We start from the raw sequence: 15,115 nt of genomic DNA, 5'->3' as shown, positions 1-15,115 counted from the left end.
AAGAGGATCTAGCAGTTGTAAGTATTTATGCACTTAACATCAGAGCACCTACCTATATAAAGCAAAATGGAAAAATGAAAGTAAATTAAAAAAAAAGCAAAAAGAAAGTAAAAATGAAAATATGATACATTAAAATTATAAAATATAGCCAAAATTAGATTCAAGATATTTTTTTTTTGGATTACATATTCCTATAATAAGAGAAAATTGTTTTCACTCAAGAAGTAATAGGCTGCATTACAAAGAATAAAATACCTAGGAATAAACTTAACCAAGGAGGTGAAAGAACCGTGTGCTGAAAAGTATAAGACATTGATGAAAGAAACTGAAGAAGATACATATAAATGGAAAGACAGTCCCTGCTCATAGATCAGAAGTGATACTATTAGAATGTCCACAATGCCCAAAGTAATCTCCAGATTCAATTCAATCTCTATCAAAATTTCAATTGCATTTTTCACAGAAATAGAGCAAACAATCCTAAAATTTGCATGAAGTCACAAAAGACCCTGAATAGCCAAAGCAATCTCGAGAAAGAAGAACAAAGCTGGAGGCATCACACTCTGATTTCAAACTATATTAAAAAGTTATGGTAAGCAGTATGGTATTGGTATAAAAACAGACACAGAGATGAATGGAACAGAATAGAGACCCCAGAAACAAACCCATACATACACAGTCAATTAACTCACAACAAAGGAGCCAAGAGTATAATTAAAAAAAAATTTTTTTAATGTTTATTTATTTTTGAGAGAGAGAGAGAGAGAGAGAGAGAGACAGAGCACAAGCTGAGGGAGGGACAGAGAGAGAGGGAGATATAGAATTCGAAGCAGGCTCCAGGCTCTGAGCTGTCAGCACAGAGCCCAACGTGGGGCTCGAACTCACGAACTGTGAGATCATGACCTGAGCTGAAGTTGGATGCTCAACCGACTGAGTCACCCAGGTGCCCCAAGAATATACAAGGAAAGAAGTTTCTTTAATAAATGGTGTTGGGAAAACTGGACAGCCATGTATGAAAGAATGAAATTCAACTACTATCTTATACTACACACAAAAATGAACTCAAAATGGATTATAGACTTGAATGTAAGACTTGCAGCCATATAACTCCTAGAAGAAAACATAGGCAGTAAGCTCCTTAGCATCAGTGTTGGTGACGCTTTTTGACTCTGACTCCAAAATCAAAGGCAGTAAAAGCAAAAATAAACAAGCGGGATTACATTAAACTAAAAAGGTTTTGCAAAGCAAAGGAAAACATCAATAAAATGAAAAGGCAAGCTACTGAATGTGAGAAAATATTTGCAAATCATATATCTGATAAGGGGTTAATATCTAAAATATATAAGGAGCTCATACAACTCAACAGCAAAAAGGCCAAACAATCCAATTAAAAAATTGGCAGAGGATCTGAATAGACATTTTTCCAAGGAGAACATACAGATGACCAACAGGTACATGAAAAGATGCTCAACATCACTAATGGGAAATATAAACCAAAACTACAATGAAATATCACCTCAGACCTGTTAGAATAGCTATTATAAAAAAGACAAGAAATAACGAGTGTTGGTAAGGACGTGGAGAAAATGAACTCTTGTATACTGTTGGTAGGAATGTAAATTGGTGTAGCCACTATGGAAAACAGTATGGAGGTTCTTCAAAAAATTAAAAATAGAACTACCATACAATCCAATAATTTTACTTCTAGGTATTTAGCCAAAGAAAATGAAAACACTGACTAAAAAGATATATACACCACCATGTTCACTGCAGCATTATTTACAACAGCCAAGACATGGAAACAATCTAACTGTCCACTGATGGATGAATGGATATAGAACATGTGATACACACACACATATACCATGGAACACTATTCAGTCATAAAAAAGAATGAAATCTTGTTATTTGCAACAACAAGGATGGACATCAAGGGCATTTTGCTACATTAGTCAGAGAGAGAAAGACAAATACTGTACAATCTCACTTATATGTGGAATTTAAAAACAAAAACAACTAAGCTCATAGATACAGAGAACAGATTGGTGGTCACCAGAAGTCGGAGGTCAAGGGTAGGTAAAATGGGTGAAGGGGGTCAAAAGTTACAAACTTCCACTTATGACGTAAGTAAGTCATGGAGATGTAAAGTAAAGCATGGTGACTATAGTTAATAATACTATATTGCATACTTGAAAGTTGTTAAGATAGTAAATCTTAAAAGTCCTCACCACAAGAAAAAAATTTTTTTGGTAACTATGTATGGTGATGGATGCTAACTAGACTTACTGTGGTGATCGTTTCAAAATATATACAAATATCAAATCATTATGTTGTATATCCAAAACTAATATAATGTTACATGTCAATTATACCTCAATTTAAAAAATGATCCAACTACATGGTATTTATCACTTGAAATTCAAAGATACAGACAAATGAAAAGTAAATGGGTGGAAAAAGATAAATTATGCAAACAGCAACCACCAGAAAGTTGGAATGGCTAATAGCAGACAAAATAGACTTTAAAGCAAAAAATGTTACTAGAAATAAAGGACATTTCATAATGATAAAGGGGTCAATCTATCAGGAAGATATAACAATGATAAATATATATGTACCTAATAACAGAGCACCAAAATACATGAAGCAACAACTGACAGACATGAAGAGAGAGATAGACACTTCAATGATAACAGAGGACATTTCAATACCCCACTTTCACCAATAGTGTTAGAACAACTAGACAGAAGATCAACAAGGAAACAGAAGACTTGAAATACAGTATAAACCAACTAGACCTAAGGGGCATCCATAGAACACTCTGCCCAACACGATACACATTTTTCTCACATGCACAAGGAAAATTTTCCAGGATACACCATATCCTAGGCTATAAAACAAATCTCAATAAATTAAAATAGATATAAAACAAAATATTTTTTGCAACCACAGTGAAATGAAATTAGAAATCAAAAGCGGGAAAAAATTTGGGCAACTCAGTCAATGTGGAAATTAAACTAGGCCTCTTGGTATTCCTTTCTTCAAAATCCTTCATAATCATACATTTTTATACAGTGTTTATCTATATTTATCTCCTCCTTCCTCCTCTCAAAAAAGTTCTTTGAAGGCAAAGGATTATGTCTCTTTTTTAAGTAACACAGTACCTCTAACACAGTCTTGGGTGTATAGTAGTAATTCATGACTAAAGGCTGAATAAATGACTGATATGAGAATGGAGATTCATTCAGTCCACAAACATTTATTGAGCACTTATTATGTGCCAGTTCCTAGGGATATAACAGCAAAAAAGACAAAATTCCTCATGAAGCTTATGTTCCAGAGGGTAAGACAGACAATAAACAAATAAATAGATAATATCAGCCAAGTGTTATAAAGAAAAAAACAAAACAAAACCCTGAGACTGCTATTTTAATTTTTTTAACGTTTATTCATTTTTGAGAGACAGAGAGACAGAGGGGCAAAGAGAGAGGGAGACACAGAATCCGAAGCAGGCTCCAGGCTTGGAGCTGTTAGCACAGAGCCCGATGTGGGGTTAAACTCATGGACTGTGAGATCATGACCTGAGTCGAAGTCAGATGCTTAACCGATTGAGCCACCCAGGCACCCCTTGAGACTGTTATTTTAAATACAGTGGTCAGGAAAGGCCTGAGATCATATTTGAGCAGACAGCTGAACAAATTGAGAGAGTGAGCCATGAAATATTTGTGAAAAGAATATTCTAAGGGGAAGGTGCCAAGTCCAGAATAGCTTCAATACACCGAGCTGGACAAACAGTCAGAAGTCTGATGGGTCTGTACTGAAGTGAGGAGAGGGGATGAGGTCAGAGAGCAGAGAAGGGCCAAGAAAAAGCTGGAGACAGGGAGCACAAGGAGGAGAGGCAAAAGATAACAGGTTGTGACCTCAATAAAACCTGCAGACCACAGAGCAAAAGCTGTAGAACCACAGTAACAATCTAGGTGTTCAGGTTTTAATTTAAGTTGCAGTTATTGCCAATTTAGGCTAATACTTGGCTTTTGTGTGTTATACATCATGACTTGGAGATCTCTGCTCTAAACAAGAGAATGAATTTTCTTAAGGTGAGCTTAGTTTCTGAACTTTTGGTGATTCATGTATGCACATAGATTCTGTGATCCCGTTTCATAGTGCACCATACAGGAACACTTCCTATAAAAGAACTGCTTTTTATTTTCACGTTATTAGTACTATTACGGTCCCATTACATGCCTATTAACCTCGTACATTTGTCATTAGTCTTTGAAGGAAAAAAATATGTAAATATGTATGTGTAATATAAGAATTCCTCTCTAAAGCAGGGCTTAAAGTTTTTGAAAAAGTTTGAAAAAGTATATCATGTGAATTCCGATTTATCTCCATGCCAAGAATTATGTTTAGATAGGAAAAAAGAGACTTGTTTTGATCTCAAGTAGAGAAATAGATTGCTTTGGGTTTTATGTAGCTTTAGACTTTACTTATTTTTTAATGTCTATTTATTTTTGTTTTAAAAAAAAATTTAATATTTATTTTTGAGAGAGAGACAGAGTGCAAGCAGGGGAGGGGTAGAGAGAGAGAGAGGGGGAGACACAAAATCTGAAATAGGCTCCACGCTCTGAGCTGTCAGCATAGGGCTGGACGTGGGGCTCAAACTCGGGATTGGCAAGCTCATGACCCGAGCCAAAATCTGACGCTTAACCGACTGGGCCACCAAGGCACCCCTGTAGCTTTAGATTTTAAAAAGGCTAGAATTTATTCTGTTTAAGAGATGCTAAATATGATAGGAAGTCACTAAAGAGCCGAGGCAAAAGACTGCTAAGACTGACTCATGTTTTCAGAAAATTACTAGCTGCTATGTGAACAATAGACTGCAGAGGGGTGAGAAGCCAGGAGGCCAACTAAGAAACTACTCAGTTGTTCAGGCCAAACAAATACAGAAAAAATACAGTGGGTCGGACTAGGGTGGGAGGAGCAGAGTTGAAAAGTGGTCACAGATTCTGAATGTATTTTTTTCAATGTTTTATTTAGTTTTGAGAGAGCACAAGCAGGGGAAGGGCAGAGAGAGAGGGACAGAGGACCTGAAGCGGGCTCTGTGCTGACAGCAGAGAACCTGATGTGGGGCTTGAACTCATGAACCACGAGATCATGACCAGAGCCAAAATCAGATGCTCAACTAACTGAGCCACCCAGGTGCCCCCCGAATGTCTTTTAAATGTAGACAAATTATAGGACAAGTATGAGACAGAAACATCTAGAATTACTATAAGATTTTTTTGGCTTAGGTTAACTGGGTAAATAGTGGTGCCATATGCTCAGAACTGTAATATTGGGAAGGAAAAGATCTGGGTGGGGGAGTCACAAGTTCAGGTTGGATATGTTACATTTGAGCTGCCGGTTAGATACTCAAATGGAGACATGTTGAAGGTAGCTGAATACACAAGTTTGCATCCAGGGGAAACGTAAGATCATTTCATTTAACCCTCTAAAAACCTTGTAAGGTAAATATTATTTTCTATATTTCATAGAGGAGGAGGAGACTAGAACATAGATAAATTATATGACTTGTTTAATGTCACCTAATGTCTAGCAGCAAAGTCTGGAGCCAGGGTTTGAAACAATCTGTTTGACACCAAAGCCCAAATTCTTTCTGCCACATCTCCTCCTGCTCACCACATGCATGTACCTTGTATCGTCAATTCAAAGTTTAATGATAAACCAAACCCCTTTGAGTTGTGCCTGGGTCTTAATTTATAAAAGTAACCACAAGGAGAGGTCAATGTCACTGAAAGAAAAGTTTAATGTTATTCACCATTTGGCCAGGAAGAAGAAAGGCATGTCATGCCATGCCAGGCCAGGCCACAGGAGGAAACACCGGTGTCAGTCAGGAGGAACAGAGGAGCCAGCCGAAGGCAGAAGGCACAGCCTTTCTTGGGGTTTCTGCCAGAAAGGCAGGACAGAGTAAATAGTTTAGGGTTGGCTAAGTAAGATAATTCCAGCAGGCTTTGGGGATCAGGGGCTGTCCCTCCTTGGGTTGATTTCGGGGAAGGGAGGAATTGGCTTGATGTGCAAAAATTAGATAAAGGAGGTAGGTGGTTGGGGGTTGGTTTGCAGATGAGAGGTGTGTTCACAGGTCAAGGTGTTAATTAGCTATCCCTAGGAAGGGCAGTTTCTTCCTGGCCAGAGAGGCCCCCAGTGTGTCAAAATATAACAAAGTATGACAATAAAAAATGACTAGTACACTTTTCCAATCCAAATTCTAAAATCCTTTCACTGTAAGTTTCCTCTGACTCCAGATCCTCTTAGATAAGAATATCATAACTCTCAAACTCTTCGGTAAAAACAGTGAAACTTATACATATACTCACAAAAATGTAGGGTCATTAAAAGCTTAACGGGAGGCCGAAACAATGAGACAAACTGAATTCTATAAACTTGCGCATCAATAATCACCTACTATTTCTAAAATTCAGGAAAAGGGAAAGGATATACAAATCAGACAGAAAGATCAGTGCTTCAGCTCAAAAACCACCCAGGTAAATCTGTGTAGTAAAATACATTAGGGAAAAAAAGCAAGAAGAGACTGTCCTCTGATTTTTAAAAAGAAGAGTGGCTAGCCAACCAGACCAAGCCACAGCTAGCTCACCTAAATAACGATCAACAACTTGTCTCATACCAACCCAGAAAATATCACCTTTACCTGATCTGAGATCTGCTCTCAAAATGTTGAAGGAAAACTTGCTGGCTATATCCAATAGGACTCTGCCCACATGTTTGAAAAGGAATGGGAATTAGGTTGTATAATCTACATGGATGGACCTCACTATTCTATTCCATTTAGCCTGGGAATGTTCCAACTATCTTTCTACACCGTAGACACAGGGACCTAAGTTTGGCTCAAAGAGTATCCTTTGTTTCACACCCCAAATCGGCCCCCAGGAACAGAATCACCAGCGGGGCACTGAAAACTGATCACACACCATTCCGCTCCCAGGCAAATCTCTGACTGACCCCATATATCCGGCTCCACGCTGATACCTTCACCTGGTACCTTTCTTCCAGCATACATCGTCTCCAGTGAGCCACTCAGTTTGAGACGGTGACAGAGACAGGATGCAATGCAACCCCTTACCCCTCTTTGAGCTGAATTGGGCGCCCCCCCTCTTGCCGGGGTGTGGACAACCCGGAATCCTGATGGTCCAGACTCACCGGCCCCAGCTAGCCAGGGTGGATCCCGCCGGGCGGGATGCTCCTCAGACCCTGGCCACCCCCGGAGAGGGAGGCGGTAAAAGGATCCGCACACGGACAACCAGGGCGGCGCGCAGACCACGCACACGGGCACACATCCCTTGCCCGCGGAAAGGGAGGCCGTGGCGGGTTGGCAGCGCTGCTTCCCTGGGTGGCTGTCAGGAAGGAGCGCCCAGGATTGAGGGGTCCCACCAGGGCTTCGCCACCCACCGCGGTCTCACCTGGAGCGGCTCAGCCGCGGCCCGGCTGCAGCTGCACAGCCTGCTGCCTCCCGATTGGCTCAGCTTCGGCTCCTCGCCTATTCGCTTCCGGGTGAGAGGTGCCTGGTCGCCCCGGCAACCGAGTCGCGGTCCGCGCTGAGTAAGCGTTTGGTTCCTTCAAGGCCGTAGAGCTGGATGCCCAGGAGGAATCGCCGAGTCAAGAAAATCTTAGCAACACACCTCTGTCAAGTAAGTGCCCTTCTCCCAACGCCCTGAGCGGGGAAGGGCACCTTTAAGTAGAACTCGCATGAAGCCAGATAGCTTCATGGTGGTAGCTCAGGTGTGGGTGTGACTATTTCCTGATGGTCCTACACAGCTGGTGGCGTGGGGGCGCAGAGACCCCCCCTCCCCCGGCCTAGAAATCAGACACCTGGATTCTAGCTCTGATTCGGCCATTGATTTGCTGTTGTGACATCTTAGGCAAGTGCCATCCTCTCCGGGTTTGTTTCCTCCATGGTTCCGGATGGTCTCCATCTCTTAGGTTGCCCTCTAGCTCTAACATTACAAAGTTTCGAATGTGGAACCATGTTTTAGGGCATTTGAAGGCAGTTCTGTTTTTTGTATGATCAAGTTAAGCGCTCTGCTTAATAAGCATTTAGCGATTGCTTTCCAAATGCCATTTATTCACTAGACATTGAGTTCCTACCAGCAAATACTAAGTACTGAGCTAGTCACTAGAGTGAGAACAAAGATTCGACTAATCCCTGATCCCTAACCTAAATGAGCTGGGTATTGTGATAGGGGATTCCACCACAAAAGCGTTATTTTATTAGGGTTCTAAGTACTATGGTAGGGATCAGCCCAGGGTGCTGTGGAGACTCCCAGATGCATCTGGGAGTGAAGGGAGATCAGACAGGCTTTGCTCAGGTAATACTTGTCTTTTTCTTTGTGCCTTTTTCTGGGATAAATTTTCAACCTCGTTTTCCACTTCACCAATTTACTTTTCAGTTGTGTCCATTATGCTCTTCAGTCCTTACACTAGTTACCTAATTCATTTCCTAGATTGCTAATTGGTTCTTTTTCATAACCACCTCTTCCTGTCTTAAGGATACTAGACTCTCCCTTTCTCTCTGTTACAGTATTTTACAGTAGGTTATAGTATTTTAAAGTCTTCTGCCTATTTTCTTATATTTCCTCAAAGGGGATGAATCTCTGGTATTTCTCAATTGGCACCTAAACTAATTTAAAAAATTTTTTTAATGTTTATTCATTTTTGAGAGACAGAGACAGACAGACAGACAAAGACAGAGAGATAGAGAAAGTGGGGGAAGGGCAGAGAGAGAGAGAGGGAGACACAGAATCTGAAGCAGGATCCAGGCTCTGAGCTGTCAGCGCACAGCCCAATGCAGGGCTCAAATTCTAGAACTGCAAGATCAAGATCTGAGCCAATGTTGTATCCTTAACTGACTGAGCCACCCAGGCGTCTCCTGAATTAATTTTTAAATTAAAAATATCAGTTCTCTTGCCCTACCCATAGAAATTCTGATTCAGTAGTATGGAACTTGCAAGCATCCCAGGTGATTCTGATGCACGAGACACATTTTGAGTAACATTCTGGTAGACTCTATTGTCCTAGAAGTTAAAATTTACTTATCTTCTCTACATATATGTTTTCTTTGGTATTGGAAAAAAATAATTTCTACTGATTTGGCCCACTAAATATTCCTGTGCTTTGATGCATTGATTCCCCTCAGTTCTGTGGTTTTCTTTCTTTCTTTTGACTTGGTCTCCATTCCAATCTCATTTTGTTTAGACACCTTCACTGCTACTTCTCCCCACTATCATTTACTTTCTTTATTTTCTATTCCCTCCTTTCGCCAATTCCTCACTCCATTTTACCTTTGTGAGGGCATCAATAGGTCATATAGGCTACCCAAGAGAAAGAAAAACATATATCTGTACAAAAACTTATACATGAGTGTCCATAGCAATGTTGTTCATAACAGTCCAAACTGGAAACAACCGAACTGTCCACCAATTGTTGAATGTATAAACAAACTGTTATTTCTGTACAACGGACTACTATTTGGCAGTAAAAAGGGATGACGTACAGCTACATGCTACAACATGGATGAACCTTGAAAACATGCTTAATAAGTCAATCACAAAAGGCCACGTATTATATGATTCCATTTATATGAAGTGTCCAGAATAGGCAAATCCATAGAGGCAGAAAGTAAATCAGTGGTTGCCAGGGGCTGGGGCTAGGGCTGGGGTGAGGTGGAGATGGGGGTAGAGAAGAGGTGGGAGTCAAAATTAGGGGAATAGAGATTAACTGCTAACATATTCTAAAGTCAGATTGTGGTGATGGTTGCATGGCTATGAATATACTTAAAAACATTGAATTATATACTTTTAAAGGGTAAGTTTTCTGGTATGTGAATTATATATTAATAAAGCTATTATAATAAACACATAAAAATAGATCATCTAGACAAAGTTATTTATTTCCCCAAGATCCTGCAGTAGACACTGGAAATCATGATATGCTTGTGATCATATGAAGTGAGTCTGTTTGGTTAGCTCTTAAAGCACATTTGTTATAGGTCTTCTGACATAAAAATACATAAGCTTATGTGATGTTTCTTAAATCTTTTAAAACAGCTGCAGAAGTGTATAAGATAAACTTTGTATTTCCAAATGGAGACAAGTATGGTAAGCATACATTTCAATTACTTTTTCTATCTAGACTAAGATTAAATAGCATAAGAGTAACAGCATCATGAGACTGTAAATTTTGTAAAACTACTATTGGGATATCAACTCCATTAAATAAAACTAACATAGAAATACAAATAGATGGACAGATTTTAAATTTAAACTCTAATGTTAAGTCTAGACCGTATGCCTTGGAAACATATGTACAGGATCTATCAGTCTTCCTGGCTGGTTTGTTTCAATGGTTACAAGACCTCCTACACTTGATCTTAGCCAAAAGGCCGAGAAGCGATCAATGGTTACAAGACCTCCTAAGGGGTACCTCACTGGCTCAGTCGGAAGAGCATATGACTCTTGATCTCAGGGTTGTGAGTTTGAGCCCCATGATGGGTGTAGAGATTACTTAAATAAATAAATAAACTTAAAAAAAAAACAAAACACAGGACCTTCCAAGTCCATGGATCTCCTTATCTCTGGTCTCATTGGTTTCAATGCTAGACTCAGAGACCCATAAGGTACAGCTGTGATTAGTCCTGAACATAAATACTTTATTACCTAGTGAAATAAGGTTCCCATTCATAATGGATCACAATATATTTCTCTCTTGTTTAGATGGTGACTGTACAAGAACATCTTCTGGAATCTTTGAGAGAAATGGAATAGGTATTCATACCACTCCTAATGGGATTGTCTACACAGGAAGCTGGAAAGATGACAAGGTATCATTGCTGTTTTCAATACTGACAGTGGATAAGTAAGTCTATTGGTTACATGATTCTTGGCATTTCACCATTAATCAAAAGCACATGTGAGTAGGCTATACAGTACAAATAACTGATACAAACATAGGAGTAATATTAAAGTCATACAGTGTTTATTATCTTTTTTTTAAGTTTTATTTATTTAGGTAATCTCTATACCCACTGTGGAGCTTGAACTCACAATTACCGTCCCCCACTCAATGAAGAGTCACTTATTCCTCCCACCCAGCCAGCAACGTACCCCTATCATCTTTATTATCATCTTTCTCATCTCCTATTCACTGAGTAAGGCTAACCTCACTACAGAATTTTCTCATTTAATCCTCACAGCAACTGCATGGGGTAGGTACTATTAATGTTCCTGTTTTATAAGTGAAGGAAATCAAGCTCAGGTTTCTTGCCCAGTGAGTGATGAAACCAGATGCGTACTCAGGGCTGCTTGAATACAAATGTTTGTTCCTAACAACTTTTTTGTACTGTTTCCTGGGCTAACTAAACTGGTTGTCCTTTAAGATTTTTGATATATTCAAGATATCTTGAGGACCCTATTTTCACCATCATGGACCTCCCCTAGATGTTCAAATGCCCCAGATCAGGAACATTTGACTTGGTGGACTTCAGGGAGAGATATATTTAAAGGACAATGATAAATGGTAAATGTTGTCTAATTTTTGTGGAAATGGTGATACAATGATAGATTAAATAATAACTAAGTGGATGATAGACATATATGTGCCTTTTTGAAGTGTTCTAGGGAAACTGAATATTAGTTACTGAGGTTATTTCCTTTGTCACAAACAGATGAATGGTTTTGGAAGACTTGAGCACTTTTCAGGAGCAGTATATGAAGGACACTTTAAGGACAATATGTTTCATGGATTGGGGACTTACACATTCCCAACTGGGGCAAAGTATACTGGAAACTTCAATGAAAATAGGTGAGCTTAAAATAAAAAGTCATTGTAGTTCTAAAAGGTTCTTTTCAGGCATGTTTGCTTAATTATTATATTTAGTCAATGCTAAATATTCTTTTGTAATATATTTCATTAAGATATATTTATTAAGAATTCTTGGGTTAAAAAAAGTAAAAAGGAAAGAATTGTTGGGTTATTTTGGGGGGCAGAATGTTATAAGAGAGGCTAAGACCATTATGAGCCTCCAAAAGAAAATCCCATTCTTGGTGATAATCTATTAGATTTTTCATTTATTTCCTCTTAACTCTCCTCTTCCTATAGAACTTTTTACAGTCAGCTTGGAAATGGAAAGCTTATAATAATTATAGAGAAAATTTAGGCCAAAAATTACTTTCACTTGAAATGTGCTGATAAACTTTTTAAAAAGCAGCCTTGGGAATAATTTCATAATTGTTTATTGCCTTTGACCTGATATATGTGTATTTTTACTAAGCTAGTTTTTAAAATGTAAGCAAAATTAGTTAGTTTTCAAATTGTAGAAATGTGCCCACTGTTGTCCTCTCTGAGCTTATGCTTAAAGGAAAACTACAAGTGAAATGAAACATAAGCACAGTTTCATAAGCTTAACCTTCACACTGAACACCATACTGTGTCGTCTAGAGGCTCATGTTCATTTATAAATACTGCTTTATTTATTTCCAGAATTGAAATGCAACCTAATTATTATGAAATGGTTGATATAAGTACATTTTGAGGTGGGCAGAAAAATGTTCACCTATTCTGACTCCGATGATAACAGACTTTTTCCACTGATGTTAATAAAGGGAAAAAAAATCTAACCATGGAATAAAGGTCTGTTTATGTCTGTGAAGTACATTTTCACCACTCCCAAGAGTCCAAGAAAACACCCACATAGAGCACAGCACCTCAAACATCGTTGATGGTTAATAAATATTTGTTGAATAAATAAATGAACTAATATGAACTTTTCATTTTTTAACTGATTATTTTGGTTTTATGTAAATTTAGTGTATGTGATCCTAAAATCTTGAATTTACACCGAAATTCGTATAATGGCAATGTCTGGAATAGTAATGGTTTTGGTAGGATATGAAAGCAGGATGCTGATTTTTATTTATTTATTTTTTTAGGATGTTGAATTTTATTATATTTATTCATTAAAAAAATGTTTAAATGTTTTTATTTATTTTTGAGACAGAGAGAGACAGAGCATGAGCAGGGGAGGGGTAGAGAGAGAGGGAGACACAGAATCTGAAGCAGGATCCAGGCTCTGAGCTGTCAGCACAGAGCCCGATGTGGGGCTCGAACTCACAGACCGTGAGATCATGACCTGAGCTGAAGTCGGACGCTTAACCAACTGAGCCACCCAGGTGCCCCTCATTTTTTTTAGTGTTCATTTTTGTGAGAGAGCGAAACAGTGTGAGTGGGGGAGGGACAGAGAGAGAGGGAGACACAGAATCCAAAGCATGCTCCAGGCTCTGTGTCAGCACAGAGCCCCATGAGGGGTTCGAACACAAGCTACGAGATCATGACCTGGACCGAAGTCAGACGCCTAACTGACTGAGACACCCAGGCGCCCCTAGGATGCTGAATTTTAAATCAAAGTTTGAAAGTGGAAAGATACCATTTTTTAGGCATAGAGTATAATATGCCAGACAATCTTCTTTCCGGACTGTAAATTCTTGGTCTTGATTAACGAACAAACTTACTTTTCTCTATTGCAGGGTAGAAGGTGAAGGACAATACACTGATGTCCAAGGACTGGAATGGTGCGGTAACTTCCATTTCACTGCTGCTCCGGGCCTGAGACTAAAGCTCCACATGTAGGATATCCTGCAGTAAAGTTTTAATGTAGTAATGAAAGCTTTTAGTTGTAAGGAAAACACTGAAATCTGTCAGCTGAAATAACTTCATACCCTACCTCTAGATGTTAACTTTGCCAATAAAACCATCACTCACACCTTTTTGAACTTGATTTTCATCATCGTATACTCAGTGTAAAATAAATTATGTGATTCCTTTTAATAAACACAGCAGAACTATCTAAATCTTGGTAAAGTCAATTTCCAATTCTGTGCCTGAGTTTTGTCATCTTATTTAAAAAGTATACCTGTGTGGCGGCACCTGGGTGGCTCAGTTGGTTGAGTGTCCAACTTCGGCTCAGGTCATGATCTCATGGTTTGTGAGTTCAAGCCCCGCATCAGGCTCTCTGCTGTCAGCACAGAGCCTGCTTCAGATCCTTTGTCCCCCTTTCTCTCTGTCCCTACCCCACTCACACTCTCTCTCTCAAAAATAAACATAAAAAAAAGCATATCCGTGTGTTAAAGGAAACTATCAAGAAAATGAAAAGACAATCCACAGAATGGGAGAAAGTATTTACCCATCATATATCTGATACAGGTTTAGATTCCAGAGTATGTAAAGAACTCATACGTAAATGTATGGAAATAAAAACACAAACCCAATTAAAAAATGGGTTGAATAGACTTGTCTTCAAAGAAGATATGCAAATATCTAATAAGCAAATGAAAAGATGCTCAACATCATTACTGTCTAGGAAAATGTGAATTAAACCTACAATAAGACAGGACTTTACAATCAGTAGGCTATATTAAAAAAGACACAACAAAGGTTGGCAATGATAGGGAGAAATTCGAAACTGCCAACAGTTCTGGCAGGAATGTAAAATGGTACGGTTGCTATGGAAAACAGTTTCTCAAAAAGTTAGACATGTAGTTCTCATATGATCCAGCAATTCCTACCTTGGGGACATTCCCCAAAAGAATTGGCCTATATGGGAATGTTCATAGCAGCATTGCTCGTAACAGCTCGATATTGGAAACAACCTAACTGTCCATCAACTGATGAATGGATAAACGAAGTGTGGGATATCCATAGAAAGGAATGTTTTCAGTCATAAAAAGGAATGAAGTACTGAGCATGCTACAAGACAGATGAACCTTGAAAACATTATACTAAGTGAAAGAAGCCAGTTGCAAAAGGCCACAGATTAGCCTTTATGTGAAATGTCCAGAATAGGCAAATCCAGAGAGACAGGAAGTAGATTAGTGGTTGCTGTGGGAGGGAGGAATTGGAACGCATGGGTTTCTTTGTGGGGTGATGGAAATTTCTGGAAATAGTGGTGATGATCACACAACCTTGGGAATACTAAAAAACACTGGATTGTTCACATTAAAAGGGCAAATTTAATGTGTGGTATGTGAATTATATTTCAATTTCGTCA

At 38.9% G+C, this 15,115-nt stretch overlaps 2 protein-coding genes across 4 annotated transcripts in view; one reads left to right on the top strand and one right to left on the bottom strand.

Moving 5' to 3' along the window:
* Positions 1-7,621, bottom strand: part of DHX57 (DExH-box helicase 57) — a 55,944-nt gene extending 48,323 nt beyond the window's left edge. Inside the window, exon 1 of one of the 3 annotated variants that reach the window (XM_049652257.1) lies at positions 7,479-7,621. The gene's annotated coding sequence lies outside the window, so the exon portion shown is untranslated. The other 2 variants (XM_049652254.1, XM_049652255.1) reach the window with 2 other exon arrangements.
* MORN2 (MORN repeat containing 2) lies at positions 7,204-13,934 on the top strand. Its single transcript, XM_049652717.1, has 6 exons — positions 7,204-7,576; positions 7,623-7,706; positions 10,122-10,172; positions 10,788-10,894; positions 11,738-11,874; positions 13,596-13,934. Exons 1-6 carry the CDS (start codon positions 7,204-7,206, stop codon positions 13,696-13,698), a joined length of 855 nt encoding a protein of 284 aa, XP_049508674.1. The 3' UTR covers positions 13,699-13,934.
* The last annotated feature ends 1,181 nt before the right edge of the window (positions 13,935-15,115 follow it).

The sequence above is a fragment of the Panthera uncia genome (assembly GCF_023721935.1).
Source record: "Panthera uncia isolate 11264 chromosome A3 unlocalized genomic scaffold, Puncia_PCG_1.0 HiC_scaffold_12, whole genome shotgun sequence".
Classification (NCBI taxonomy): Eukaryota; Metazoa; Chordata; class Mammalia; order Carnivora; family Felidae; genus Panthera; species Panthera uncia.
This window is presented reverse-complemented; position numbering and strand designations above follow the sequence as displayed.

Bases quoted from the DNA above. Each gene is read 5' to 3' on its own strand.
- MORN2 (XM_049652717.1), top strand. From the start codon at position 7,204: ATGGTCCAGACTCACCGGCCCCAGCTAGCCAGGGTGGATCCCGCCGGG. The intron at 7,577-7,622 runs GTGCCTGGTCGC...GCGCTGAGTAAG, and splicing joins TATTCGCTTCCGGGTGAGAG to CGTTTGGTTCCTTCAAGGCC. The intron at 10,895-11,737 runs GTATCATTGCTG...TGTCACAAACAG, and splicing joins GAAGCTGGAAAGATGACAAG to ATGAATGGTTTTGGAAGACT.